The sequence below is a fragment of the Aquarana catesbeiana genome, linkage group LG04 (assembly GCF_042186555.1).
Source record: "Aquarana catesbeiana isolate 2022-GZ linkage group LG04, ASM4218655v1, whole genome shotgun sequence".
Taxonomy (NCBI): domain Eukaryota; kingdom Metazoa; phylum Chordata; class Amphibia; order Anura; family Ranidae; genus Aquarana; species Aquarana catesbeiana.
In genome coordinates, this window is record NC_133327.1 from 603,774,278 (window position 1) to 603,801,829 (window position 27,552).

A 27,552-nucleotide genomic window follows, 5' to 3' on the forward strand; every position below is an offset into this window, starting at 1 on the left:
CGGCACTCCATACAAACCAATCAGCTTCTAACTACAGCTTGTTCAATTAACCTTTCACAAAAACACCTGGACGCTGATTGGTTTCTATGCACAGCTGCACCATATTTTGCACTCTCCAATTGCAGTAAATCAACCCCTATTTGACCAATGACAGGAAAAGTAAATAACATTGAGCATTTCATTACAATAGCATCTGAAAGCTTGTGGGATTTATTAGACATGTCCCTAAAGTTGAAAGCAGAAAAAACTGGCATCACAGTTTGTTGTGTATAGCTGTTGTTTTATGAGGCAGACTGGCCAGGGTACACAGGTTGACCTTTGTCCACAGTAAAAGTACCTTCAATGGGCACACTAGCATCAGAATTGGATCTTGAAGCAATGGAAGAAGGTGGCCTGGTTTTATGAATCACATTTTCTTTTACATCATGTGGATGGCCAGGTGTTTGTGTGTTTGTATGAAGCCATGACACCAGGATGCAGTATAAGAAGAAGGCAAGCCAGCAGAGGCAGTGTGATTGCTTGGGCAATGTTCTGCTGTGGATGTATGTTTTTTGCCATGTACCACCTACCCAAACAAGGGTTCTGACCCTGTTTACCCCTTCATGGAAACGGTATTCCCTGATGCCAGTAGCCTCTCAGCAGGATAATGCACCCTGTCAGACTGCAAAAACAGTTCAAGAATGGTTTGAGGAACACAAGAACGAATTTGCGGTGTGGTTTTGGCCTCAAAATTCTCCAGATCTCAATCCAATGAGCATTTGTGGGATGTGCTAAACAAACAAGTCCAATAGAAGCCCCACTTTGCAACTTACAGGACTTAAAGTATCTGCTACTGATGACTTGGTGCCAGACACCACAGCATACCCTTTTGAGGTCTAGTGGCATCCATGCCTTGACAGGTCAGGGTTGTTTTGATTGCCAAAAAGGGGGGCCTACTAAAAATTAGGAGCGTTGTTATGAAGTTAAGGCTGATTGGTCTATGTCCATACTCTGAGCACTTTAAAGGATAACAAAACCAAAGAACGAAAATCATAATATGTTGCAGCTTGCAGCTTGGTGGCTGCATTCATTTTCCTTTTTTTTTCAAGTTGAGAACAGTTTCAGCAAATACAAAGAATACCTGTTGATCTTGCCATAAATGCATAGTTGTTGTCACTTCCTGTGATCTGCACTAGTTCTCTTCTGTAAATGTTTAATTGCCCTACCCTCTATGTGATGGAGGTGAACAAGTACAGAGTCCATATCAGGAAAGCAGCCTTGGGCAACAACCCTGGTTCCCTCTACAGATCTAGTGGAGGAGTGATGTAGCCACCCAATGACAGGAAATGTTTTATATGTAGGTCTATCAGAGACAGAGATAAAAGGCAATAAGATGTTCACTTGCCTCAAATTACAAATAAGGCCAAGTGGAAAGTCATATGAAATAACCCACAGATAATACAACGGAATGGTTATACTACAGAGCACTATTATAGCATAGGCTAAGGCCTATGCTATAATAAGGCCAGGTCGGTTGGGATGTGAGAATAGTATAGGGAGATTAATCCCATGTAATGGGTTTCAAAACACAGCTTCTGAACTATCTGGATTTATAAAAACACGTTTCCTGTTCTTGTTTGTTATTTCCTTCCTTATTGTATTTCTTATTTAGTTTGCTTTTTTACCTGTTTTAATTATTGAGGTAATTCCTATTTTATTTATTGAGATATAATATATTTTGTTTATGGTTCATACTGTTTAAATTGTTTCTATCTGTGTAGCCTTGAGAGTACATCACGGGACACAGAGCTCCCGCCCTTCTATGGGTTTTACGTGGTTACCTATTGCTTTGCTACAAAACTGAGGTCCTCCCCATATGGGAGGGGTTATATAGAGGAGGAATTCTCCTTAATTGGGGTTAACCAGTGTCCAATCACCGATGGTGCCTATCTAACCCACAATGTAATGAATACTCTGTGTCCCGTGATGTACTCTCAAGAAAAGGATTTTACAGGTAAGCTGTATTTAAAAAATCCTATTATTGCAACCAGGTTATCCTTATTCTTGTTATTACTGTTTACTGAATTTTGTATCAAAACAGGCAGTTGCATCTACAAGTTCCTTATTGTGTATTCATTCTATCTACAATAAACTTTGGTGTTGTGACTTTTACCGAAAAACCAGAAAAAAATTCTTTGAACATTATCAAATAAGCGTTTTATTCTATGAACAAGTAAAACTACATCTTCTTGGGATAATATGAAGATCATCTGAGAAACAAGGATGGTGCTCACAATTAATTATAATGAATGAATCTTATCAGGTATTGAAAGATGGTGTAATCAGTTTATTCTTGGCATTCGGAATCTAATGCTTGTATTGATTTAAATTATAGTAAATTAAAGTAGAGTATTCATTACATTGTGGGTTAGATAGGCACCATCGGTGATTGGACACTGGTTAACCCCAATTAAGGAGAATTCCTCCCCTATATAACCCCTCCCATACGGGGAGGACCTCAGTTTTGTAGCAAAGCAATAGGATAACCACGTAAAAACCATAGAAGGGCGGGAGCTCTGTGTCCCGTGATGTACTCACAAGAAAAGGATTTTACAGGTAAGCTGTATTTAAAAATCCTATTTTTCTTGATCATACATCACGGGACACAGAGTATTCATTACATAGTGGGATGTCTCAAAGCAATGCTCATTTGAGGGGAGGGAGACACAGATCAGAAAATATAGACCGCAAACGGACCAGAGGAACTAAACTGCAGCCTGCAGTACACTGCGCCTGAATGCGGTATCCTCTTGCCCTCTTACACCCACCTGATAGAATCTGGTGAATGTATGGACTGAAGACCAAGTCGCAGCCTTACAGATCTGAGCCATGGAGGCCTGGTGATGCACTGCCCAAGAAGCACTAACAGCCCTAGTTGAGTGCGCTTTCACATGAAAAGGAGGAGTCTTCCTCTTTATATCATAAGCTTGAAAAATAACCTGTCTAATCCATCTAGAAAGAGTGGATTTCGACGATGCTTGGCCTTTCTTATGGCCATCTGGCAGAATAAACAAACAATCAGTTTTCCGTATCTGAGCGGTTGCCTGCAGATAGACACTGACTGCTCTAACCACATCAAGAGTGTGCAAAGATTCTTCCTCCGCGGACTGCTGATCTGGAAAAAAGGATGGTAGGATTACATCTTGATTCAAATGGAATCCTGAAACCACTTTAGGTAAGAAGGAACGATTAGGACGCATAACAATCTTGTCCTTGTGAATAATTAAATATGGCTCTTTACAAGAAAAAGCTGCCAATTCTGATACTCTCCTAGCAGAGGATATGGCTATCAAGAAGACTATTTTTTTAGTCAAAAGCACTAAAGGAGCCAGGTGCAGTGGCTCAAAGGGTTGTCCCTGTAAAGCCGACAACACCAAATTCAAATCCCATAGGCATACTGGAGATTTGACTGGCGGATTCAACCGCATGTGCCCCCTGAATAAAGGCCCGGACCAGGGAATGTGAAGCAATTGGCTTCTGAAAAAATACAGACAAAGCCGAAATTTGGACTTTGATAGTGCTCAAAGCCAATCTCATTTCTAGGCCTGACTGAAGAAAGGTCAAGATTCTGCTAATCATATACCTTCTAGGATGCCATCCCCTGGGTTCACACCAGGAAACATATGCCTTCCAGATTTTGTAGTAAATAAGCCTGGAGGCCGGCTTTCTGGCATTGACCAGAGTGGAAAGGACTGACTCTGAGAGCCCACGGTCTTTTAAAATGTGTGTTTCAGCAGCCAAATTTAGACTTCGTAAAGCAGGGTGGCAAATCGGACCCTGTGTGAGCAGATCTGGCCGGAATGGGAGGACCCAAGGCCTGCCCACTGCCATCTTTACGATCTCTGCATGCCAAGGTCATCTGGGCCAAGCTGGGGCTACTAAAAGGACCGACTTTGCTTCCCTTTTGACCCTTCCCAGGAACCACGGATGAAGTGGGTTCAGAGGGAAGGCATACATTAGATTGTACTGATCCCATGGGATTGTCAGAGCATCTGACCCCTGAGCAAGTACCTCCCTTGTTCTGGACACAAATTTGTCCAGCTTCCTGTTGAATCTGGACGTGAATAGATCCACATCTGGTGTTCCCCACCTTTGACATATGGTTTGGAATATGTCGGGGTGTAGGGACCATTCTCCTGGGCATAATTGCCAGCGGCTTAAGAATTCCGCTTCCCAATTTTCCACTCCTGGGATGAATACCGCAGACAGGTAGGGAACATGGCTTTCTGCCCATGCAAGAATGCGATTCACCTCCCTTTGGGCATCCAGACTTCTGGTGCCTCCTTGGTGATCGATGTAAGCCACAGCCGTGGCATTGTCGGATTGTATCCGAATAGGATTACCCTGTAGCCTGTAAGACCAGTCCATGAGGGCCAAGTAAATTGCCCGAATTTCTAGAATATTGATGGGCAAGCATCTCTCGGTTGCAGACCATCCTCCCTGCGTGCATGTTTCTTCCAGAACTGCTCCCCAGCCTGTCCGACTGGCATCTGTGGTTACGATCTTCCATTGTAGTGGAAGAAAGGCTTTGCCTTTCAAAAGATTTTTGGTTCGTAACCACCAATTGAGGCTTTTGCATATCCTTGGGGATATGCACATCGGAAGATCCAAGGCATGAGTCTTTTTGTTCCAAGCTGCGAGAATGCTTCTCTGCAGGGGCCTTGAGTGAAACTGGGCAAATGGCACAGCCTCGAAAGTGGCAACCATCTTTCCTAACAGTCTCATACATAGCCGAATGGATGGACTCTTTTTGCTTAATACTAAGCGGACTAGAGCTCTTACGGCCTTGACCTTTGGCTCTGGTAGAAACACCCTGCCTTGAGCGGTGTCTATGATCATGCCTAGATACTCCAACCTTGTTGAAGGTTGCAAAGAAGACTTTTCTAGGTTGATTATCCAGCCTAGTCTTTCCAAATGTCTTACTGTCTTGAAAACAGCGCAGTTCAGGTGTGCCACCGATTGCTCTATGAGTAGCAAATCGCCTAGATAAGCTACCACAGTTATGCCCTGAGCTCTTAGATTTGCTAAGAGAGGGTCTAGAATTTTTGTAAAAATTCGAGGAGCTGTAGCGAGACTGAAAGGAAGGGCCACAAACTGGAAATGGCATGGTCTACCGCGAACCTTGGATATCTTTGGTGAGCGGGAAAAATCGGCACATGAAGATATGCATCCTTGATATCTATTGATGCCATAAATTCTCCCCCCTGCAGGGTGGAGACCACCGAATGAATTGACTGCGTTCAGAAGGATCGAATGTGTAGAAACTGATTCAGATCCTTTAGATCTAGAATGGGTCTGACATCTCCATTTGACTTTGGAACGGTGAAGAGATTTGAGTAGAACCCTGATCTTTTGGGTTCATTTCCACTATCACTCCCTGGGATAGTAAGCGATCTAAGGCCAGTAGCAGCAGTTCTCGCTTTACTGGATCTTTGGGAACTCTTGACCTTGGGAAACGAGCTGGTGGAAGCTCTAGGAACTCTATTTTGTAACCTAGAGATACTGAAGAGACCACCCACTTGTCTTGAACCTCTTCCCACCAGGCTCCTGAAAACTGTAGGAGCCTTCCCTCGACTCGGCCGAGTGGGGGCGCCCCTTCACAGGGATGTTTTGGGGCTCTGCTTGGCAGGCTTTCGTCCCCAAGCCTTTTTCTGCCCTTGGTTGTGATAAGGTTGGAAATAATAGGTTGGAGTTCTACTTAAGTTGTTTTTCATTTTTTCTACATAATGTGTGCGTGTCAGTTGTAAGACGTAGCTTAAGTCTTTCCAGATGTGTCCAGCGTCATGTATGTTGAAATATACTGCTTGTTACCTTATATGGAAATTTGCTCAAACTGATGCTTGTGTAACCAGCCTTATAAAAAGCCCCAATAAAGAGCCGACAGGTTCAGTTGATAGTACGGGACCTTTAAGGCTCGGATCTGATATACAGAAATCTATATTCTGTGTCTTATTTCTTTGATAGCTAAATTTGGCAAAGCAATATAAACTAGAAGCAGTTAAGTTGAAAACTGCACTTAACATTTCTGGCGCCCGAACAGGGACACACCGATGACACTTCAAGAGGTGGATGAATTGGACTGACGGAACAAAAGGTCAGGCATTCCGGGAACCACAGATTGAAAACCTGCGCAGGTAAGAAAAAGCTTTATTTTTCTTATATTCTGTGCTCCCCTGATTTGTGCCTATCCGTTCTGTCAGTTACGGTTCTCCTGGTTTTAAAACACCAGCCTCTGTAGTGGTGAGTCTAGAATTACTGCATATTGTGGTTTATATTGCTGGAATTAATTGTTGTTTTGTTTTCTGTCTGTCTTGTTGAGAAAGTGAATGAGCCTTGCCTAGGTTGGTATGAATTGAAAGAATATCATCCCAATGAGCAGTAGAATGCGTCCTTAACCTCGCAAGAGGACTTTGGGGGTCTGCCGCTTAAGTTTGATATTCAATTTAATTCATAAACCATAGACGGGTTGAAAGTATAAGCCCTGTCTGCTCCATAAAGCAGGGATAAGAGTGTGTGAGAGGGATCCCAGATACAGGGGGAATGAGGTCTCCATAAGCCCGGAGATCTAGTCGGATACCTGGTCACTTAAAGGAATGCTTGTATATGTGTAGCTGCCATTCTGGTCATAATATTTGTGAGTTGGCTAGCATATAAAGTAATTCGATTTCAGAAATCTCATCCGGAGAGGTTTTTAGTATTCTGGCACCCTAGGAGGAAGGCAACGAGGAACTAGTGTAGCTTTTTTTTAGTATTTAGTACTGTACACTAAGTGTCCCACACGCTACCTAGGCACGGACTGTCAGAATGGGCCAGCAGAACACGAAACCCCGTCAGGGAATTGTGGTGCATTATACGGTGCCACAGATAATTAAGAACATCTATGGGAAAGATGAAGCATAGGACTTAAAGGATGTCCTTCGTAAATTTAAGGTGAAAGGAGCAGCGGGTTTAGACCTGGATGTATGGAGTGAAATAAAAAGGGACAGACAAGGAGAGGTGTTAGAGAAGCAATGGATGCGTCAGATTCAATGCTTAATTAAGGTCTCAAATAGAGCAAAAGAAGAGGGGTGGAAATATAATTCAGATTGTGATGGTTGAGATATGAAAGACAGAAGAATAAAAAAAAAAAAAAAAAAAAATGTTGAAATTTTAAATAATCTTAGTTCAGCCATCCCACCCCCATATACTGACATAGTACGTAAACTACACAAGATATATCCTGAAATTGAGGGTAGAGGATGGGTTTTGTATAGCAAAGCCAGCTGCTTTCTGTAGATTTTTTTTTTTTTTGTGACACAGTTAATGAATACACATGAAGCAACCTGGCAGGATGGGGAGGATTTATGCAGACATAAAATGACTCTGACCCTGTTTAAACTAGTTTATGACCGACCTACAGACCGAGCTGAGGGGGGATGGCAATTTAGAGACAGGAGGTCAGACACATAGACTCAAGGGCCCCTTTTATTGCTAGATTAGAAGCTTTCTCTCAGGCAAAACAACAGGAGAGAGGGTCAATATCACTCATGAAACAAATGCCAGGACAGACTGTATCAGAATTTTACTTATCTATGGAAAGTATGATGGCAGATGAGGGATTGGATTTGGCTCTGCCAGTCACGATCTGAGCCTTCAATAGACAGTTTATGGAAGGATTAATTCCACAGATAAGTGAAAGACTGAAAGCCTGCATACCACCCTTAATTTGTTGCGATTTTTGGCAGAAAAAGGTTGCAAGGTTAATAAGAAAAAGTTGCAAGTGTGTCAGAAAAAGTTATCTTTTTGGGACATTGTATATCACAGGGTACGAGACATCTCACTAAGGAGAGGGTTCAAGTGATAAAGGAAATGTTACCCCCACGGAATTTCAAACAATTGCGTATGTTTTTAGGTATTGTGTCATATTGTAGACAATGGATACCACATGCTAGCGCTTTGATGCAGCCATTATACGATTGTTTGAAAATTGTACCGTATATGCTTACAGAAGTAGCTTATGAGTCGTTTGTCACTTTGAAAAGGTTAATGATTTCTGCCCCGGCTATTGGTATTCCAGATTACACCAAGATATTTTATTTGTATATTGCTGAAATCACTGGACACGCCACAGGTGTTTTGACACAGGCACATGTAAAACAAAGATCCGTTGCTTAATTTTCAGCAGCATTAGATCCAGTGTCCAGAGGTTCACCGTCCTGTGTACGGGCGATAGCAGCGGTGTCGATAATCCTAGATAAGTCATTAGAAATTGTTCTAGACAATCCAGTTGTAGTGCACACCACACATGAGATACATGCAATCTTGTCTCAGGTACAGCCCAAACACATTTCAATGGCTAGGCAATTAAGGTTACAGTGTACTTTACTTTTACCTCCAAATGTTACTTTTCAGCGCTGTACAACTTTAAATTTGGCTACCTTTTTGCCTCTTCAGTCACCAGATTTGGCAAGGGGGAATAATAGTGCTAATAAGGAAGAAGAAGAGGAAAAAAAAAAATTCTCGAGAACTTCTGATAAGAGAGGACATTCTAAAAACAATGGACTTTTTAGTTTTTTTGACTACTGATGAAATAATTTATCCATCAGATATGTTGCAGTTTTTATATATCATTTTTATGTGACAGGACATGTTTATTATATCAAGATGAGATATTTTTTACACATCATTTTTTACATTCATATATAGTGTATTTTCAGAGTTGAAAGGGTTAAACATCCCTACAATAGAGTCATTCTAGTTAGAAGGAACATCTGGTGATAATTAAGACAGAGTACATTTTTTTTTTTTTTTTCTTAAAGGTACATGTTACAGATACACCAATCTTAAATGCTGAGCACACTTTGTACATAGATGGTAGTAGGTTTGCTGATGACAAGGGTAAATATCACACAGGGTATGCTGTAGTGACTGACACAGGTGATTGAAACACAGCTCTTAACAGCCCACATGTCAGCACAAGAAGCAGAATTAAAAGCTTTAGAACAAGCCCTAGAATACTTAAAAGGACGAGAAGGGAATATTTACACTGACTCTGCCTACGTTTATGGCGTAGCGCACGATTATGGCCATATATGGAAGGCTAGAGGTTATCTGACAGCAGCAGGTACACCTGTAAAACATGGAGAAGGGATTAAGAGAGTCCTGAACAATCTTCAAAAGGTTAAACGAGTGGCCATTATGAAGATAGCGGCACACACGAGCGCAAAAACAATTGAGGCAAAAGGAAATGCATTTGCAGATTTGACTGCAAAACAGGCAGCTCTAGGGGAAGGAAGCCCTGAGACCTTAGCAGCGGTAGAGGTGAGTATCCCAGAACCAACATGGCAGCAGCTGAGTAAATTACAGGAGCAAGTAGGGGAGAGCGAGAAAGATAAGTGGGTCAGAATGGGAGCAGCACCAGACCTTGACAGTGTATGGAGGGAAGGGGGCAAAGTATGCCTGCCTGCCTCTCTGTACCCAGCAATGGCAGCAGCAGTTCACCTACCCACACACGTCAGTTCCAATTCCATGTATAGGATTGTGAACCAAGGATGGCTCGCCCCTGGATTCAGTAGTACTGGAAGAAACTACTGTGCAGCCTGCCAAATCTGTCTCCTGAATAACCCAGGATAGAGAGTAAAAACCCCACGGAAACACCAGGTTCGGGCCCAATACCCCTTCCAGAGACTGCAAATTGACTACATACAAATGCCTAAGAGCGGCCCCTTTGAATTTGTCCTCGTGTGTATCGATTTATTCTCGGGTTGGCCCGAAAGTTATCCAGTAAAATCAGCTACAGCAAAAGTCACAGCCAAGAAACTGATTACTGAGTTAATACCTAGGTTTGGTCTTCCTGAAACAATAGAATCAGATAGGGGGATACACTTTACAGGAGAAATCATGCAGAATGTGATGACCATGTTAGGGGTTCAACAAAGTTTTCACACCCCTTACCATCCACAGAGTTCAGGATCAGTGGAAAAAGTAAATGGGACAATAAAGTTGAAAATACAAAAAGCTATGCAAGAGTTAAACAAACCCATATGAAATACTTTTTGGGAATGCACCTAGATTAGGTCTATACTTTCTACAGAGTATGCAATTGCAATGTGATAGTTTGACTGCATATGTGATACAATTACAACAACGTCTAACTAAGATCCACAAAAGTGTGTATTCTTCTCTTCCAGACCCTAACTCAATAGCAGGTACACATACACTGCTACCAGGAGATTATGTATATGTTAAGAAACACACCAGAAAGACATTGGAACCTAGATTTGAAGGTCCTTATCAAGTGCTTTTGACTACAGCCACTTCAGTGAAATTGGAAGGAAAAGCAGCCTGGATCCACGCATCACACTGCAAAAAGAGTCTTGAACCAAGAGAAACAGAATGAAGATCCTTCTAACTATGATAATAGTGCTTGAATGTTTTCAAATGTTTGTTTATACATGGACTCCGGGTATCAATGTAACAGTTCATGAAAATAGTACTGATCTTAGATGGGTAAATCAGGATAAGAGTATAACACAATATCATTACTACGAATGGTATTTTGTACTAGTAAGGAAATGGGAAGCACAACAGGAGGATATATACAATGGCAACATTATGGTTTCAATATAAAAATAGAAGACGCTCTACCCACCATCTTCGAATCCTCTGTATTAACTCCTATTCCTAGATCTTGCATAAATGTTTCGGTATTACAACAGAAAACAAAAATCAAATTTAATGTAACTTTTCCCCAGCTACCAGAATGTAGGTATCGCCGAGAATGGTATGATACAGTTCTGGGAGCTGCAGGAACTGGAATGGGAATAATGAATGGGATACAGATGGAAATGATACAAAATAAGTGGAACCGTGCAGGAAGTCACATAGCTGATAGTTTAATAATTACAAGCAAATGGTTACCTACAACATTCGAAACACAAATTAGCCAGGTACAATTAACTAAATATCTCAATATTATGGTTAATCACACAGCACTAGCCAGTCTGGAGTTGTGGAAAGAAAATCAGGAGTTTATAAACATTACTCAATGTGCTTTTTCTACACTATCTTATCACATTCAAATTAATAGAGCTCGAGATGAGCTACGATTAGGGAATTATCGCACTTGGATGAACTATTTCAAGGGTTTAAATTTAGAAAGTACATGGTTTGAAGTACCAGGAAAAGAAGTTGAATGTGAGGAAAGATGGTGTGCTGGAAGGTTTGATGTATACAAAGTGGAGGAGGTCCAGGTAATGTGTAAGTTAATAGTGATGCCACTCCTGATAGGAAAGGATCTACCTGAATTTTGGTATCCTGAGATTTATGGACACTATGTAGATACACAAAACATGACTCATGATCTAAGTCTATGTGCTAAAACTAATAAGGGAATAGTCTGTGGAAGAAGTTCTCCAGTCTATGAACTTTGCTTATTGAAACATCAATCTAACATATGTAAGTTTCAGAGATTACCAGCAGGTGTAGGAAACAGATTTATGGAGATAGGACCACAACATATTTGTTTAGTCACAAATGATCAGGAAACTATGGAAAGTTTAAATAAAACGGCCCTTTTTTCAGGATGCGTAAAGAATGTTAAAATGCTTAAATGGCAAAATGACACTTTCCTTTTTGAACCAGATGCACATGGAATATTTAATCTAGAATGGACGGTAGATAATCTTACTGATACTACTCCTTTTATAATATCATTAGAGCTCTTACGGCAAATCTTAAATGAGTCCGAAATACTTAGAAAACACATAGAGACACAAGAACATACCCTTCAAAATAATCTAATATCTGCGGTTATAGATAAAGGGAAATTAATACATTTATCCTCACAAATAAGAGATGAAACAACACATCATTGGTATGATGTATTTGCTGGATGGTCACCCACTGCTACGGCAATTTTTAATTGGATGCTCAATCCGATACTTATTCTAATTTTAGTTTTTGTACTGCTTACCGTGATAAACTGTTGCTTATATAGGAAGATTAAGGCACGAACAGATAGAATGGAAAGAGAAAGGTATTAGGAACTCCAATGACAAAAAGGGTAACTTGACATCACCCCTTTTCTATTCTCTTTGCTTATAAGATGCTGGTATGGATTTGAGGGATGAGGGTAAATAGAGAAGACTTATCCTCCTCTGACAACCCGCGGTCAGGGATAGCACTCTTTGAAGTATCGGCTATTCACTTGTTTGCAAGGACCCAGAATCGTGGAGGGGATGATGTCAAAGGGGGAAATTGATAAGGTTGGAAATAATAGGTTGGAGTTCTACTTAAGTTGTTTTTCATTTTTTCTACATAATGTGTGCGTGTCAGTTGTAAGACGTAGCTTAAGTCTTTCCAGATGTGTCCAGCGTCATGTATGTTGAAATATACTGCTTGTTACCTTATATGGAAATTTGCTCAAACTGATGCTTGTGTAACCAGCCTTATAAAAAGCCCCAATAAAGAGCCGACAGGTTCAGTTGATAGTACGGGACCTTTAAGGCTCGGATCTGATATACAGAAATCTATATTCTGTGTCTTATTTCTTTGATAGCTAAATTTGGCAAAGCAATATAAACTAGAAGCAGTTAAGTTGAAAACTGCACTTAACAGTTGTGACCCTGGGCCCTTTCTCTGAAAGTAGATAGGGAAGGCCGTCGCCACTGCTTAGAGCCTGATGTTCCAGGGTAAGGGGAAAGAGACCGTTTGTATGGTGGAAGTTTACTCATCTTAACTGGTAGGAGTGTAGATTTACCACCTGTAATTTTTTGGATAAAATTATCTAGGTCATCCCCAAATAGGCATTCCCCTTTGAATGGGAAGCCAGCTAAACATCTTTTGCATGAAAGCTCTGCTGCCCAACTTTTAAACCAAAGGGACCTGCGCATGTGTACCAACAGGAGAGACAAACGAGATGCTTGCTGGGCAGAATCGAGAATGGCATCAATCATAAAACACAGCACCTGTGGAAGGTCTGCATAGTTCTCCACTTCCTCACTGGGAAGGAGTCCAAGCATCTGCTTAACCTGTTGCTTGAGGAATTGACACAAACCCACAGTTGCGACTGTAGGTTGGACTACAGCGCAAGCCATGGAGAAGGAGGCTTTTAATAAAGTTTCCAGCTTTCTATCAGTTGGATCTTTAAACACCTGAGCATTGTCCAAGGGACAGGTCAGGTTTTTATTCACACAAGAGACAGCCGCATCCACGAATGGGACCTCCCACTTCTTGGTGAAGCTTTCCTCCAGAGGATAAAGCATAGAAAACCTTTTAGGAGGAGTAAACAGTTTATCGGGATGTCCCCAGTCCTCATACAACAATTTATCCATTAAAGGATGAATTGGAAAGGAAAAGGCAGTCTGTGGGATCCTTCTGACCCCCAGGGAAGAAACAGAGGATGTAGAGGCCTCAGCAGAGGGCATTTTAAATGTGGAATGCACTAGTTCAGTATAATACTGGACCTGCTTCTTGAGTGCCTGAGAGGAAGAATCTCTCTCCTCTTCCTCTGAATCCTCAGACTGCTCTTGATCCCTATCTCTGGATAGGGATCTCTCCTCATTGTCAGAAGATGTGCAGCAGAGGGAGGGGATCTACCCCTTTTTCTGCTATCTTTTAAGGAAGCTGAAATAAAATTCATAATTCTTCCCTCAAAACCCTCCAATGTAGCCCTAAGGGAATCCTCTGTGACATACACTGGGGCTGTAACATTAGGAGAGGCTGCAAAACCTGACAGGGGCACTGACTCATCCTGTGAGGCTGGCTCCAGTCTTGCAGGGGGGATGGTAATCTGCAGGCATCTTTAGGACCCCTAGACACAGGCGGTGACTTTCTTGTGCCTTTGTTACCTTCCCCCGAGACCCTCTTACGAGGAGACATAGTCCCAAGCTACAAAGCAGAGGTACTAGTACATATGCAATCACTGTTGTGCTAAAAGTCTCACAATATACATATATGCTTAATACTGCACAACCTGATGCCGAGTAGGTGTCTTAGGTTAGCCTGGATCCGACCACTTAGGATGCTCACTGCCCACACTCTGTGTCCATCTGTTTACAGAGCTCTGAACGCTCTGGGCTTTTAAATTAGCCACCTGGCGTCTGCACACCTGCAGTGGAGGAAGTGAGCGGATTGCACACCAGCTTCACTGAGTGTGTATCTGAAAAGCACGTAAGTTTGCTCCTTACTCCCTCTAGTGGTGGAGATCAGGTAAGACATGCAACTACTCACTGAAGAAGATCCATTTGTAACATAAATATATATATAGGATTAACTTCTCTTACCTGTCCCCACTGCAGGAACTGCTGAGAACAGACAGTTTCCAGCCTTCACCCATCACGGCGGGTAGCGTTGTGCCAACCTTCAGGGTTTTTTGGGTTCCTACTCAGAGAAACCTCTTACCTGGACCTGTAAAAGACTCTGCCAGAAACTTTCGTGCCACTGTTTTAATAGTACACCAAGCCTGGTTTTCTCAGAGCCCAGTCCTCCAAAGAGAGACTTACAGGTAAAACCTCGCTTCTTCGGATGATGAGGCCTGGGTACCATACCATCTTGGGAGTCAAAATATCGGCCCGAGATATGGATCCGGTCAGCATAGCCCTTTAAGCCCCCACAGGGACCAAACTGGAGCTTTCTTCACAGCACATGTTTTACGTGACCAACCACCTTATACACTGGTGAAAAAACTGAGGTCCTCCCCGTATGGGAGGGGTTATATAGGGGAGGAATTCTCCTTAATTGGGGTTAACCATTGTCCAATCACCGATGGTGCCTATCTAACCCACTATGTAATGAATACTCTGTGTCCCGTGATGTATGATCAAGAAATAGATCTTATAGCAGCAACATTCAAAATCCACAAGGCCAGGTATCGAGCAATTGCTCAAGTGCAAATGTAGCTACAGAACTTGACTTTAGTCGAATATTGTATTGTCCTGTTAGAGCCAGATAAACAGATTTATCTGCTTTTGAAAACTGTAGGGAGGGAAGAGAAGAAAGAAAGATGAGAAATGGGGAGGAGAGAGGGTTAGCAACAAATAACTGTTAGTCCTTTAGATATTGTTGTCTGTGTGGATATGAGACAGAGCATAGAAGGTGTCTGGAAAATCACTCTGGGGTGACAGAATGTCTTCGTATGCTGAGGAGCATTTGAAGGAGAGCCAAGGTTGCCATGTTTTATGAAATCTTTCAACCCTATTGCTAGCCTGCGCTAAAGTCTCCTCCATTTCATAAATGTCCAAGACTTTATGAAGCCAGTCTACAATGGAAGGAACCCAGGGGGAGTTCCAGTGTAGAGGAATTAGAGACTTAGCCACATTAAGCAGATGTTTAGATAAGGTATATTTGTATTTCTTAAATTAGAAATTAGTTACATGCAGTAAACAACATGCTGCATTCAGAGTGAGTTTGGTCTCCGTTATTTGTTTGATCAGGGTTCTGACCTTGTCCCAATATGGTACAAGCTCCGGGCAATGCCTCCAGATATGAGATAATGTGCCTATCTCTTTTTGACATCTCCAGCAAGATGCAGGTGTCTGTGGGTTCCACCTATGCAGGTATTGTACCAGTGTGTGAAAAGCTTGTATGCTGTTTCTTGCATTTGCATTCTAATGGAGCATTTGTGGGTAAGAATGCAGGCATACCTCCATTGGTTGTCAGTAGGGATGAGCTTCGAGTTCGAGTCGAACTCATGTTCGACTCAAACATTGGCTGATCGACTCGAACATCGGCTGTTTTCCAGTTCGCTGGACAGCGAACAATTTGGGGTGTTCGTGGCAAATTCGAAAGCCGCGGAACACTTTTTAAGAGTCTATGGGAGAAATCAAAAGTGCTAATTTTAAAGGCTTATATGCATGGTATTGTCATAAAAAGTGTTTGGGGACCTGGGTCCTGCCCCAGGGGGACATGGATCAATGCAAAAAAAAGTTTTAAAAACTGCGTTTTTTTTCGGGAGCAGTGAGTTTAATAATGCTTAAAGTAAAACAATAAAAGTGTAATATCCCTTTAAATTTCGTACCTGGGGAGTGTCTGTAGTATGTCTGTAAAAGGGCGCATGTTTCCCGTGTTTAGAACAGTCTGACAGCAAAAAGACATTTCAAAGGAAAAAAAGTCATTTAAAACTACTCGCGGCTATTAATGAATTGCCGGTCCGACAATACATATAAAAGTTCATTGATAAAAATGGCATGGGAATTCCCCACAGTGGAACCCTGAACCAAAATTAAAAAAAAAAATGGCGTGGGGGGGGGTCCCCCTAAATTCCATACCAGGCCCTTCAGGTCTGTTTTGGATATTAAGGGGAACCCCGGACAAAATTTTTTTTAAAAATGCCGTGGGGTCCCCCTCAAAATCTATACCAGACCCTTCAGGTCTGGTATGGATTTTAAGGGGAACCCCGTGCCAAAATTTTTTTTAAAAATGGCGTGGGGTCCCCCCAAAAATCCATACCAGACCCTTATCTGAGCACGCAACCTGGCAGGCTGCAGGAAAAGAGGGGGGGATGAGAGAGCGCCCCCCCTCCTGAACTGTACCAGGCCACATGCCCTCAACATTGGGAGGGTGCTTTGGGGTAGCCCCCCAAAGCACCTTGTCCCCATGTTGATGGGGACAAGGGCCTCATCCCCACAACCCTTGCCCGGTGGTTGTGGGGGTCCGCGGGTGGGGGGCTTATCGGAATCTGGAAGCCCCCTTTAACAAGGGGACCCCCAGATCCCAGCCCCCCCTGTGTGAAATGGTAAGGGGGTACAAAAGTACCCCTACCATTTCACAAAAAAAGTGTCAAAAATGTTAAAAATGACAAGAGACAGTTTTTGACAATTCCTTTATTTAAATGCTTCTTCTTTCTTCTATTTTCTATCTTCTTTCTTCTATCTTCTATCTTCTATTTTCCTTCGGTTTCTTCCTCCATCTTCTTCTTCTTCTGGTTCTTCTGGCTCTTCCTCCGGTGTTCTCATCCGGCATCTTCCTCTGTGGCGTCTTCTTCCCTTCTTCTTCTCAGGCCACTCCGCATTTATGATGGGAGGCTCCCGCTGTGTGACGCTTCTCGTCTTCTGACGGTTCTTAAATAACGGAGGGCGGGGCCACCCGGTGACCCCACTTTAAGCATTATTAAAATCACTGCTCCTGAAAAAACGGTCGTTTTTAAAACTTTTTTTTGCATTGATCCATGTCCCCTGGGGCAGGACCCAGGTCCCCAAACACTTTTTATGACAATAACTTGCATATAAGCCTTTAAAATTAGCACTTTTGATTATTCATGTTCGTGTCCCATAGACTTTAACGGTGTTCGCGTGTTCGAACAAATGTTTTGCCTGTTCGCATGTTCTGGTGCGAACTGAACGGGGGGTGTTTGGCTCATCCCTAGTTGTCAGTGATCTCAATCAGCAGTTCTTCTGACCATTTCCTCCTGAGTCTGTCCATATTGATGGGTTTTGAGTCTTGTAGCCAAGAATAAGCAGTAGAAGTGGCCCTGGTGAACTGGGTGCGCCTATGACAAATTGACTCTTATGCCCTGTACACACGGTCGGATTTTCCGACGGAAAATGTGTGATAGGACCTTGTTGTCGGAAATTCCGACCGTGTGTGGGCTCCATCACACATTTTCCATCAGAAATTCCGACACACAATTTCGATAGCTTGCTATAAAATTTTCCAACAACAAAATCCGTTGTCGGAAATTCCGATCGTGTGTACACAAATCCGACGCACAAAGTGCCACGCATGCTCAGAATAAATTAAGAGATGAAAGCTATTGGCTACTGCCCCGTTTATAGTCCCGACGTACGTGTGTTACGTCACCGCGTTCAGAACGATCGGATTTTCCGACAACTTTGTGTGACCGTGTGTATGCAAGACAAGTTTGAGCCAACATCCTTCGGAAAAAATCCATGGATTTTGTTGTCGGAATGTCCGATCAATGTCCAACCGTGTGTACAGGGCATAAGTCTGTAAGGGGTGTATGAAAATTCTCTTTGCCTGTATTCCCCCGTAGATAACAGCGTAGTTGTAAATAGGCCCAGAAGGGCATATGTGGTAGATTTTTCCCCTTCCTTAGTGAGGTCCATTCTTTTATTTTGCAAATTATGGAAACAGTCTCCGGCTTTTGTTTCCCCCCGTAGATAACTACGTAGTTGGAGATAGGCCCAGAAGGGCATATGTGGTAGATTTTTCCCCTTCCTTAGTGAGGTCCATTCTTTTATTTTGCCATTATAGAAACAGTCTCCGGCTTTTGTTTGTTGATTAGGTTGAAACGCCGGGTTACCTAGGCCAGGAGTAAAGTCAGGGTTGTCTTTTACCGGTGTTAGAGGAGGTGACGTCAGAGCATGTTGGAAAACTTCAAGTGTGTTTCCCGTTAGAGGATGCCGTCTTATGCCCCGTAGACACGATCGGACATTGATCGGACATTCCGACAACAAAATCCTAGGATTTTTTCCGACAGATGTTGGCTCAAACTTGTTTTGAGTACACACGGTCGCACAAAGTTGTCGGAATTTCCGATCGCCAACAACGCAGTGACGTCAAGCACGTACGACGAGACTAGAAAAGGCCAGTTCAGAACCAAGCGTGGCACCCTTTGTGCTCCTTTTGCTAATCTCGTGTTAGTAAAAGTTTGGTGAGAGACGATTCGCGCTTTTTCAGACTCGTGGCTTTCAGATCGTTTTCTGCGGTTCAGTTTGTGCTTGTGGGTTTGTATCTGCTCTTCAGTGCGTGCAAGCAAGTTCCGCATGACTTTAATTAGTCATTGTGTTCTTGTTCGTTCGTTACTGTTTTTCAGGTCGCTCTTCACAGGCCTTGCTGTTCTTCAGTGCGTTCTGTTACTTCGTTCTGAGCAGCCGACCGTTTTCTAGCCATGTTTCGTATACGTACTCCTCGTAGAGTTCGTGCTGTGCGGGGGCTTGGTTTTGGGGTCCTGCCCTTGACACAAGTCCAGTCCATGAACAGGGTGGGGAGGAGTTCATGGACCAAGAATTGGTTGCTTCAGCGTGACCAGTTCTCTCATATGCCTTTGCTCTGTGAGATCCGTGAGAATAATCCTAATGATTTCAGGAACTTTATCAGGATGACGGACCCCGTATTTCACCGTCTGCTGGCTTTGCTGACCCCCTATATCAGCAGGCAGGATACCTGCATGAGGCAAGCCATCACTGCGGAGCAGAGGTTGGTCGCTACCCTGCGGTACTTGGCGACAGGGAGAAGCCTGCAGGACCTCAAGTTCTCGACAGGCATCTCCCCCCAGGCTCTGGGTATCATTATCCCAGAGACCTGTTCTGCCATCATCCAGGTCCTACAGAAGGAGTATATGAAGGTAAGATTTATCCTTTAATATCACATTTTATTGTATTGAATATTTGATAATATATTGTATTTCTTTCCTCATTCCAAAATTACCATGATTGTAATATGCTGTGAATGTCCCCTTTGTCCTCATGCATGCTGGATTTTTATGTCCTTCATACATATTTGCCTTCACTAACCTCCCCAGCATGGTCTCCTGCCCTATATTCACCTCATGTAGTCACTTAACAATGTATTTTATCAGCTCCATAGTAGTACTTTACCTTAAACAACCCCTAAAATGTTTAGAAATGTGATTTGTGCTTTAAATTCAGGCAGAGTGGCAGAGGCTTTTTTTTGTAGTGTCCCCAAATCATTTTTATTAACCCTCCCTCCCCCCAACTGCTAAGTCAGCTGATCCCAATTCTCTATCTATCCTCAATCATCTATCTACTGACTTTGCCAAACCCATACACACTATACCCATCTCTTTACTGGTCAGATTTATGGATGAATTCCCCAAAGCATGTAGTGCAAGGGCCTGCCTGTATACTTTCAAATGGTACTGTTTAAAGTTTTGGTATCCTATTATTATCTTGATAGGTAATATCAGAATGTCCAAATGTGCTCAAATGTGTACAGTGTGTATTTATATCTTTGTATTATGACACTTCTTACCTGTCCAGTGGTCTGCCAATAGTGTAACTAAGGAGGGGCAGTTCAAAGTAATACCCTGTATTTAGGCATTCATCTCTCAATGAAGTGAAGAGGGTTACCTGTCCAAGATTCACCCCCCCTATAATGTTAGAAATGGCCCATGAGAGGGGGGGAGAGGGAATATGACAGGTGTACCTTATACTTTGGTGTTGTAAAATTCCCCTTAATAAATGTTATCTGGATGTTGGCCAAGAATATTTGTGTGTAATCTGCTTTCCATGTTTATGTGCAAAAATACTAATTTTTTTTGTTTTCCTCAACAGTTTCTTTCCACGCCACAGGAATGGCAGACTGTGGCCTCCCACTTTGCCCAGCAGTGGGACTTTCCTAACTGCGGAGGGGCAATTGATGGGAAACACATCTACATCGTCCCACCACCCAACTCGGGGTCGTACTATTATAATTACAAGGGGTTCAATAGTATTGTGATGTTGGCGATGGTGTCGGCTAATTACGACTTCTGTATGTGGACGTGGGGAAGAATGGCCGGATGTCCGATGGTGGAGTCATCGCCCAGATGGAGTTTTACAGGCATCTCCAGAATGGCAGCTTGAACTTGCCACCTCCAGAAGACAATGTGGAAGGACTCCCATTCGTCTTAGTTGCGGATGAAGCATTAGCGCTGGGGGACCATCTTATGCGGCCATTCTCAATGAGGACCCTCACCCCGGAACAGAGGGTTTTTAATTACCGGATGGCCAGAGCCAGAAGAGTGGTGGAGAACACATTTGGAATCCTGGCCAGCCAGTTCCGCCTATTTCTGACACCCATCCATATGGCGGAGTATAAACTTAATCATATAATCCTGGCGTGCTGTGTTCTACATAACTTTTTACGCCAACATTCGGCCAACTATGCTGGCTCAGTTGGGCCTGAGGCCGGAATGATACATGAAACCACACTGACGACGCTTGAAAGTGGCCGTCCTGGCTTGCCCTCCCTGAGTGCCCGTGATGTCCGGTTAAGATACCTTGAGTTCTTTGCGGGTAGGGGGGCCATCAATATGCCAGCAAATTTGTGAAGCCTTTATCAAATAAAAACCAAAAAAAAAGCAAATCTTTGTTGACATTTACTGCTTGTGTTTGTTTTAGCTGACCCTGACAGAAATGTGGTGAGTCCAGAAAATGGCGTGATTGTGTAACTTTATACAAAGCACTGTTGGGTGTTATTTACTAAAGGCAAAGACACTTTGCACTACAAGTGCACTTGAAACTGCACTGAAACTGCACTTGTAGTGCAAAGAGGATTTGCCCTTAGGAAATAACCCCCATTTTCACAGAAAGCAGCAATTACATCACCACAAAAGTGTTGTAGCGTTGAGACAATAATCCACACATTCTTGATTCACAATCTTTAATACCTGAACAATCACATGTGCATTTAGAAAAGGTTTTTCAAACAAACCAACATGTTTGTTGTATAACAATTTTTGGGGTAGCATTATAAAAAATAGAAATGTCCATTTAAGCTAAAACAGGCATGTGTAAAACCAACAAGAAAGACACAAATCTTGAACTTACAAGTTCACATTTGGTAGAACTTGAAGCCAATATCAGACATGAACTGTGTTTGATATTGCGTTCAGATGGGGTGAATTCACCCCAGGAAAAGCTAAATTTGGAAGATGCACACAAATTTACCAATGTCAACATGTGCTAGCTGCCATCACGGGGGATCAAGGGACGTGTTTTGGGGGAGCAACCCTTTCCTCTCAGCTACTTTATTATTGAGGAAGGGGTTGCACCCCCAAAATGCGTCCATTGATCTCCCGTGATGGCAGATAGCACATGTTGGCACATTGTGTGCATCCTCCAATTTTGGCTTTTTTTGAAAAATCGCTAAAAGATTTTTAACATTGTAGCACACAAAAAAACAAAGGGATTTGGAGGGGTTTTAAACTCGCCCCAAAACATCAATGATGTTTTTATTTTTTTTAATAACATCATTGATGTTTTTCTTGAGGTTTTCCAATTGTAAATTACATCCCATGATCTCCCCAATCAGGATCTGGGCACTTTCTGATGTGAAAGGATCTGGATCCACAACATCACGATCACCTAAAAAGAGAGAAACCAAAAAAAAACAGGTATCAAAAATATGCCGGCATCCATCTCTTACCTGAGCCTGTGGTCGCAGACACTCACCTGTTGTGGTGACAATTTCTACCACATCTTCTTCCTCCTGCCCTTCTTGTGTTGGGTGGATTTCCCCTTCTTCCAGAGGTGGGGGGTCTGTGGTCTCCTCGGATGAGGGGTGTCCTCCAAATCTTTTCTCCCTTATGTAAAACAAAAATGGTATAATTAGCACACAGATATTTGATGGCAGAACTATAAATAGGAAACATTGCTTGGAAGTGGGGTACAATTGTCTATTATGGCCGAGTTCCAAAATGGAGCATTTTCAGTGTCCTTTGTCAAGCTTCAATACTTTACCTGTCTTGTACAAGCTTCACAGATGGAGACCCCCCTATAGTATACACTGGAGCACCTGTGTGGCCCCCTAATAAAAAGGGTGTTCTTGTGTCCCACACTAGTGCTCCAGCGTCCAGATGTGAAAACAGCTGCTCAGTGTCCTCTCCTTACACATAATCTAGTTTGCATTTCATTCTAGTAACAAAGCCATCTACACAACCAAATTAGTTTCATACAAGTAGGGCGTAAAAATTGTGGCCAAATGCATATGGCCAAAACAATGGTGTTTTATAGGCCAAAAGAAAAATGTTTGATACGAACGAATAATGTGCCCATGAACATGAAAGTTGCCATTTAAAAATGTACACTTGTAAGAAAAGCACATGGAGCAGCATGAACGTAATAAACATAAAGAATAGGAACACAGGACAACTACTTACTTTTTTGCAGCACTCCCTGGATCTTTCTGTACTGCTCATGTTCTCTTAATTTGAGGTCCGACCACCGTTTCCTGAGCTGATCTTTCGATCGACGTACCCCGAAATGCCGGTGCAGACTCCTGACCACTTTCGCCATGATCTTGGCCTTTCTGACATTGTGGTTGGAGTAAGGTCCATACTTCCCATCATAGTCGGCCTTCTTCAGGATGTCCACCATCTCCAACATCTCCCCAAAGGACATATTTGAGGCCTTAAATCGTCTCCTTCTGGATTGAGACGTTTCCGGCTCCGGGCTCTCCTCCTCCTCCTCCTCGTTGATATAATTAGCACACACCTGCTGTGTATCCGCCATGTGCTCTTCCCCCACTGCGCCGAATGAAAAGGGGCGGGGAATAGACTAGAAAGAACGTCAGGGGCGGGCGGAGTTACACGCATGCGCAGTGTGTATAAAGCGTAACACACGTGCGTAATACGTACGATCTGTGAGCGGAGGAAGGAGCATCGGAGGCGCCGATCGTGATAACGAAGGTAAGATCTAAACTTGGGCCTATACTGCTTCGAAATTGAAGCCTATATTGTAACAAGATTAGGAGAGTTTAGCCTGACCTTAGGGTTTTTCTTGTGTTGTGTCTTGCAGAGGAAATGGATGACTTCAATGACCACAACTTCCTCCCCCAGTTCATAGACAAATACAGGGAGCTGCCCTGTCTGTGGCAGGTGAGACATCCCCATTATAATCATAAACAAAAGAGGCAGGCAGCGCTGGAGAAACTGCTGGAGTTGGTGAAGCCGGTGGTCCCCACAGCAACCATCCCCTATTTAAAAAACAAAATTGGTGGCCTGGGGAGCACTTATCTTAGGGAGCGCAAGAAGGTCACGGATTCCCAGAGATCCGGAGCTGGAGCAGATGACATTTATGTCCCGAGGCTGTGGTACTATGAGAGACTTCGTTTTCTGTCAGACCAGACTGAAGTCAGGGAATCCCTCTCCACTCTTCCTTCCACTCTTCCTTCCACCCCAGCTGAGGCTTCCGATGTCCAACCTGGGCCTTCCAGCCAGGAAGAAGTGGAGGAGCCCAGCTGGAGTCAGGTATAGCATTCTTCTACAGATTTCTGGTCAATAAATAAACGATCTTTACTAGATGTCATTATTGATCACTAATTGCTGATTGAAAAAAGTGTTTTACATATCAATAGACAGTAGTGGGCACCCAAAATTGGGACAAGAATGAAAAATGGTGGGCTCAGAAGGATAGTCTGTTATATTTGTTAACATTCAATTTGCAACAGTCAGGAGGTGACAATTGTGTGTGATTGATGACTAAAAAACTAAAACTATGTCCCTTTTTCATACACAGGAAGACCTCAGCCAGGAGGAGGTTGTGGAATGTGGCAGTCAGGAGGAGGCGGGGATTAGTGGCAGCCAGGAGAAGGCGGGGCTAAGTGTCAGCCAGGAAAAGCCTGGGACCAGTCGCAGCCTAACTGAATCGCAGATTCCTCCCCCCTGCCTTCCATACAAAAGGGCGAGAAGGCGACTCACATGCAGGATTCAGCGCTCAGGCTAATTCAGGAGGCTTCTGCGTCCCTCCGAGCCTTACCCACTCCTGAAGAGGCCTTTGCCTGCATGGCTGCCACAAAACTGCAGGGCATGCAGGAGGGTCAACGCAAGCTATGTGAGGACCTGCTTTATAAAGTCCTAAGTAAGGGGGTGAGTGGGGAACTAACACCCAAGACCGACGTGATTGAGTTGGACCATCCTCCTCCTCCTCCTCCTCCTGCTGCCATAACTCCACCACAAGAGCCACAGTGTGGAAGGAGGCGTGGAAAGAAGACAAGAGAGTGATGGCCCTGGGTTCAGTCTGGTTTGACAAAAGATGCAGTCTCTTGAATGACCACAGCCTGGGGACACAGATGTCATCTGCTGCTTTCCGGATCTCTGGGACTTCTGGACCAGACTGCACTCCCTTAGATATGGACTCCTCAGGCCACCAATTGTGCTTGAAAATAGTTGATGTGTGCCCTGGGGGTCCAAGGCTTCACCCATTTCTGCTGTTTCTCCAGCGTTGCCTCCATCTTTGTTTAGTTGTGAGCCCTTAATAAATGATTTTTTTGGAAAATTATACTCTCCTATGTGTGTTTTCATCCAAAAAGGACAGTTTGTTGGTGACGATTCAGGTACATTTCTAAAATACAATGTGAAATTAACAAGGGACAACAACACCAAACAATCTCCTACAGATTAAATATAACAACATATCAATGGTGTTGTGGTAACCTGACACAAAAAACACACACAAAAATATTCTGGAGTAAAAATAAAAATACAATAAAACAAAAATCAGCCTTGAAAAAAATACAAACCAAAAATAACTAATTTGCCTTAAAACCAAAAAAAAAAAAAAAAAAAAAAAAAAAACAACACCAAAATAATGTTGTCAGATGTGACAAATCAAAATATATTGAGGGAATCCCGATAAATAATAAAGAAATACGTTTGTGAGAAGTCTGTGTGAATATGAGCAGCAAAACTACTTCATTCTTCTCACATTATAAAGAAGAAGAGAGTGCGCTGTATTAAACCATTTTTTACATTGCACCGTGACGAAAGTGCTGTATCCATTGCGAACGCTAAGTTTACCAGACCGAACTGTTCCGTGTCGGAATTTCTTCTGAGCATGTGTGGCACTTTGTGCGTCGGTACAGGCCACACACGGTCGGAATTGACGCGATCGGATTTTGTTGTCGGAAAATTTTATAGCCTGCTCTCAAACTTTGTGTGTCGGAAAATCCGATGGAAAATGTCCGATGGAGCCCACACATGGTCGGAATTTCCGACAACACGCTCTGATCGGACATTTTTCATCGGAAAATCCGACCATGTGAACGGGGCATTAGACTAAGAGGATAGCTCACCCATGGAATCCATGGTGAATATTGTAGTGGGATTGGGTTCAGGTCTGTTTCCAGTAAGACCTAGTCCTTCATATCCCCATGACAATGCTAGTCAATTATTCTGGTTAGGTGGGAGGTGTGGTAACAGTTTCTGAAGTCAGGTAAGCTCATCCCACCTTGTTCTTTAGGTGTCATTAAAAGATTGAATTTAATTCTGGGTTTCTGGTGATTCCAAAAAAACTTTAGTATGATATATTTTAATGAATTAAAAAAATTAGAGGGAACTTTCATGGGTAGTGTGTGCATGAGGTAAAGCAACTTAGGTAGCATAGTCATTTTGATTATGGCCGCTTGGCCTAAACAAGAGAAATATCCCGATTGACATCGCTTTAAGTCCTTCTCAATACTTTTGATGAAAGGGGGGAAATTCTGCTCATAGGTAGAGGATGATTGGGGCATAAACCAAATTCCAAGGTATTTCAGTGCCCGTGGGTCCCATTTAAAGGAGGAGTTTTGTTTGGTCCGAGCTAGGGTCTGTGCAGGGAGAGACACATTAATGGCTTCAGATTTTGAGTAGTTTATCTTTAGGTTGGAGATGTAGCTGTAGTGGGCAAATTCCTGTATTAAATTGGGCAGGGTAATCACTGGGTTCATCAGAAAGAATAATAAGTCATCCGCATAGGCAGCTGTCTTATACTCTCTGCCCTGAACCCCAAAGCCTGTAATAGCAGTATTAGCTTTGATCTTCCAATGAATTGTTCTAGGGAGAGTATAAAGAGGAGGGGGGATAAGGGGCATCCCTGTCTAGTGCCGTTGTTTATGTGGACCTTAGCAGACAGAGTACCTTTCATTTTTACTATTGCCGAGGGGTTTTGGTATAAAGTTGAGATCCTAGCTATCATATGGGGCCCTAATCCTATCCAGTTACATACAGCCAGTGTGAAGTCCCAGGCAACACGGTCAAAGGTCTTCTCCGCATCCGTGGATAGGAGAAGGCCCTCGATTTTCCATGCGTGAGGCGCGTGTATTAGTAGCAGGGCTTTAATAACGTTGTCCTTTGCCTCATGTCCTGGCATGAATCCCACCTGTTCAGGACAATGAGGTTCAACAAAAGGGGGCTCAGTCTCAATGCCAGTATCTTCGCGAAGATTTTTACATCCAAATTTAGTAATGATATGGGACGGTAACTGGCACATTCTGCAGGGTCCTTACCAATTTTTGGTATCACTGTAATATAGGCAGAGAGAAAATCTGGTTTGACTTTCCTAGGTTCAGACAGAGCGTTCAAAGCCGCCTTGAGTGGATTCGTTATGATGTCTACAAAAGTTTTATAGTAGATAGAGGAATATCCATCAGGGCCTGGGCTCTTTCCTGACTTCAGATTTTTGTTTGCATGTTTAATTTCTGGTGCTTCAATTGGACTCCTCTAAGAGTGACACCTCAGCGGCTGTCAAGGTTGGCATCCCACTTTGTCCAAATATTCCTGGATAATTCGTGGTCTAACTCCCATCATGCCCCCCTGTTTATGTTGCGGCGGGAGATTATATAACTTCCTGAAGAAGTTGTGGAAGTGTTTTGCAATTGCCTACTGTACCAACACTTCGTCTTATTCCCGATATAATGTTGTTAGGGGCCTGTTCTTTCAGGGCTCTGGCTAGCAGTCTACCGTCTTATTACCTGATTCATAGTAAAGTTTCTTTTTAAAACAAAAATCTTTTCATTCTGTAGTCAAATATCTGGAGAGCCTTTTTAGCGTCGAGTAACTATGGTGCTGTGTGAACCGTGAGGGATTGTTTGTGG

The 27,552-nt window shown here is 42.9% G+C and overlaps 1 protein-coding gene across 1 annotated transcript; it reads left to right on the plus strand.

Annotated features, from left to right (window-relative positions):
• Positions 1-5,786: 5,786 nt before the first annotated feature.
• Positions 5,787-12,547, plus strand: LOC141140758 (uncharacterized). Its single transcript, XM_073628228.1, has 2 exons — positions 5,787-6,173; positions 10,209-12,547. The coding sequence occupies exon 2, from the start codon at positions 10,569-10,571 to the stop codon at positions 12,060-12,062; it is 1,494 nt and encodes a 497-aa protein (XP_073484329.1). The 5' UTR covers positions 5,787-6,173; positions 10,209-10,568; the 3' UTR covers positions 12,063-12,547.
• The last annotated feature ends 15,005 nt before the right edge of the window (positions 12,548-27,552 follow it).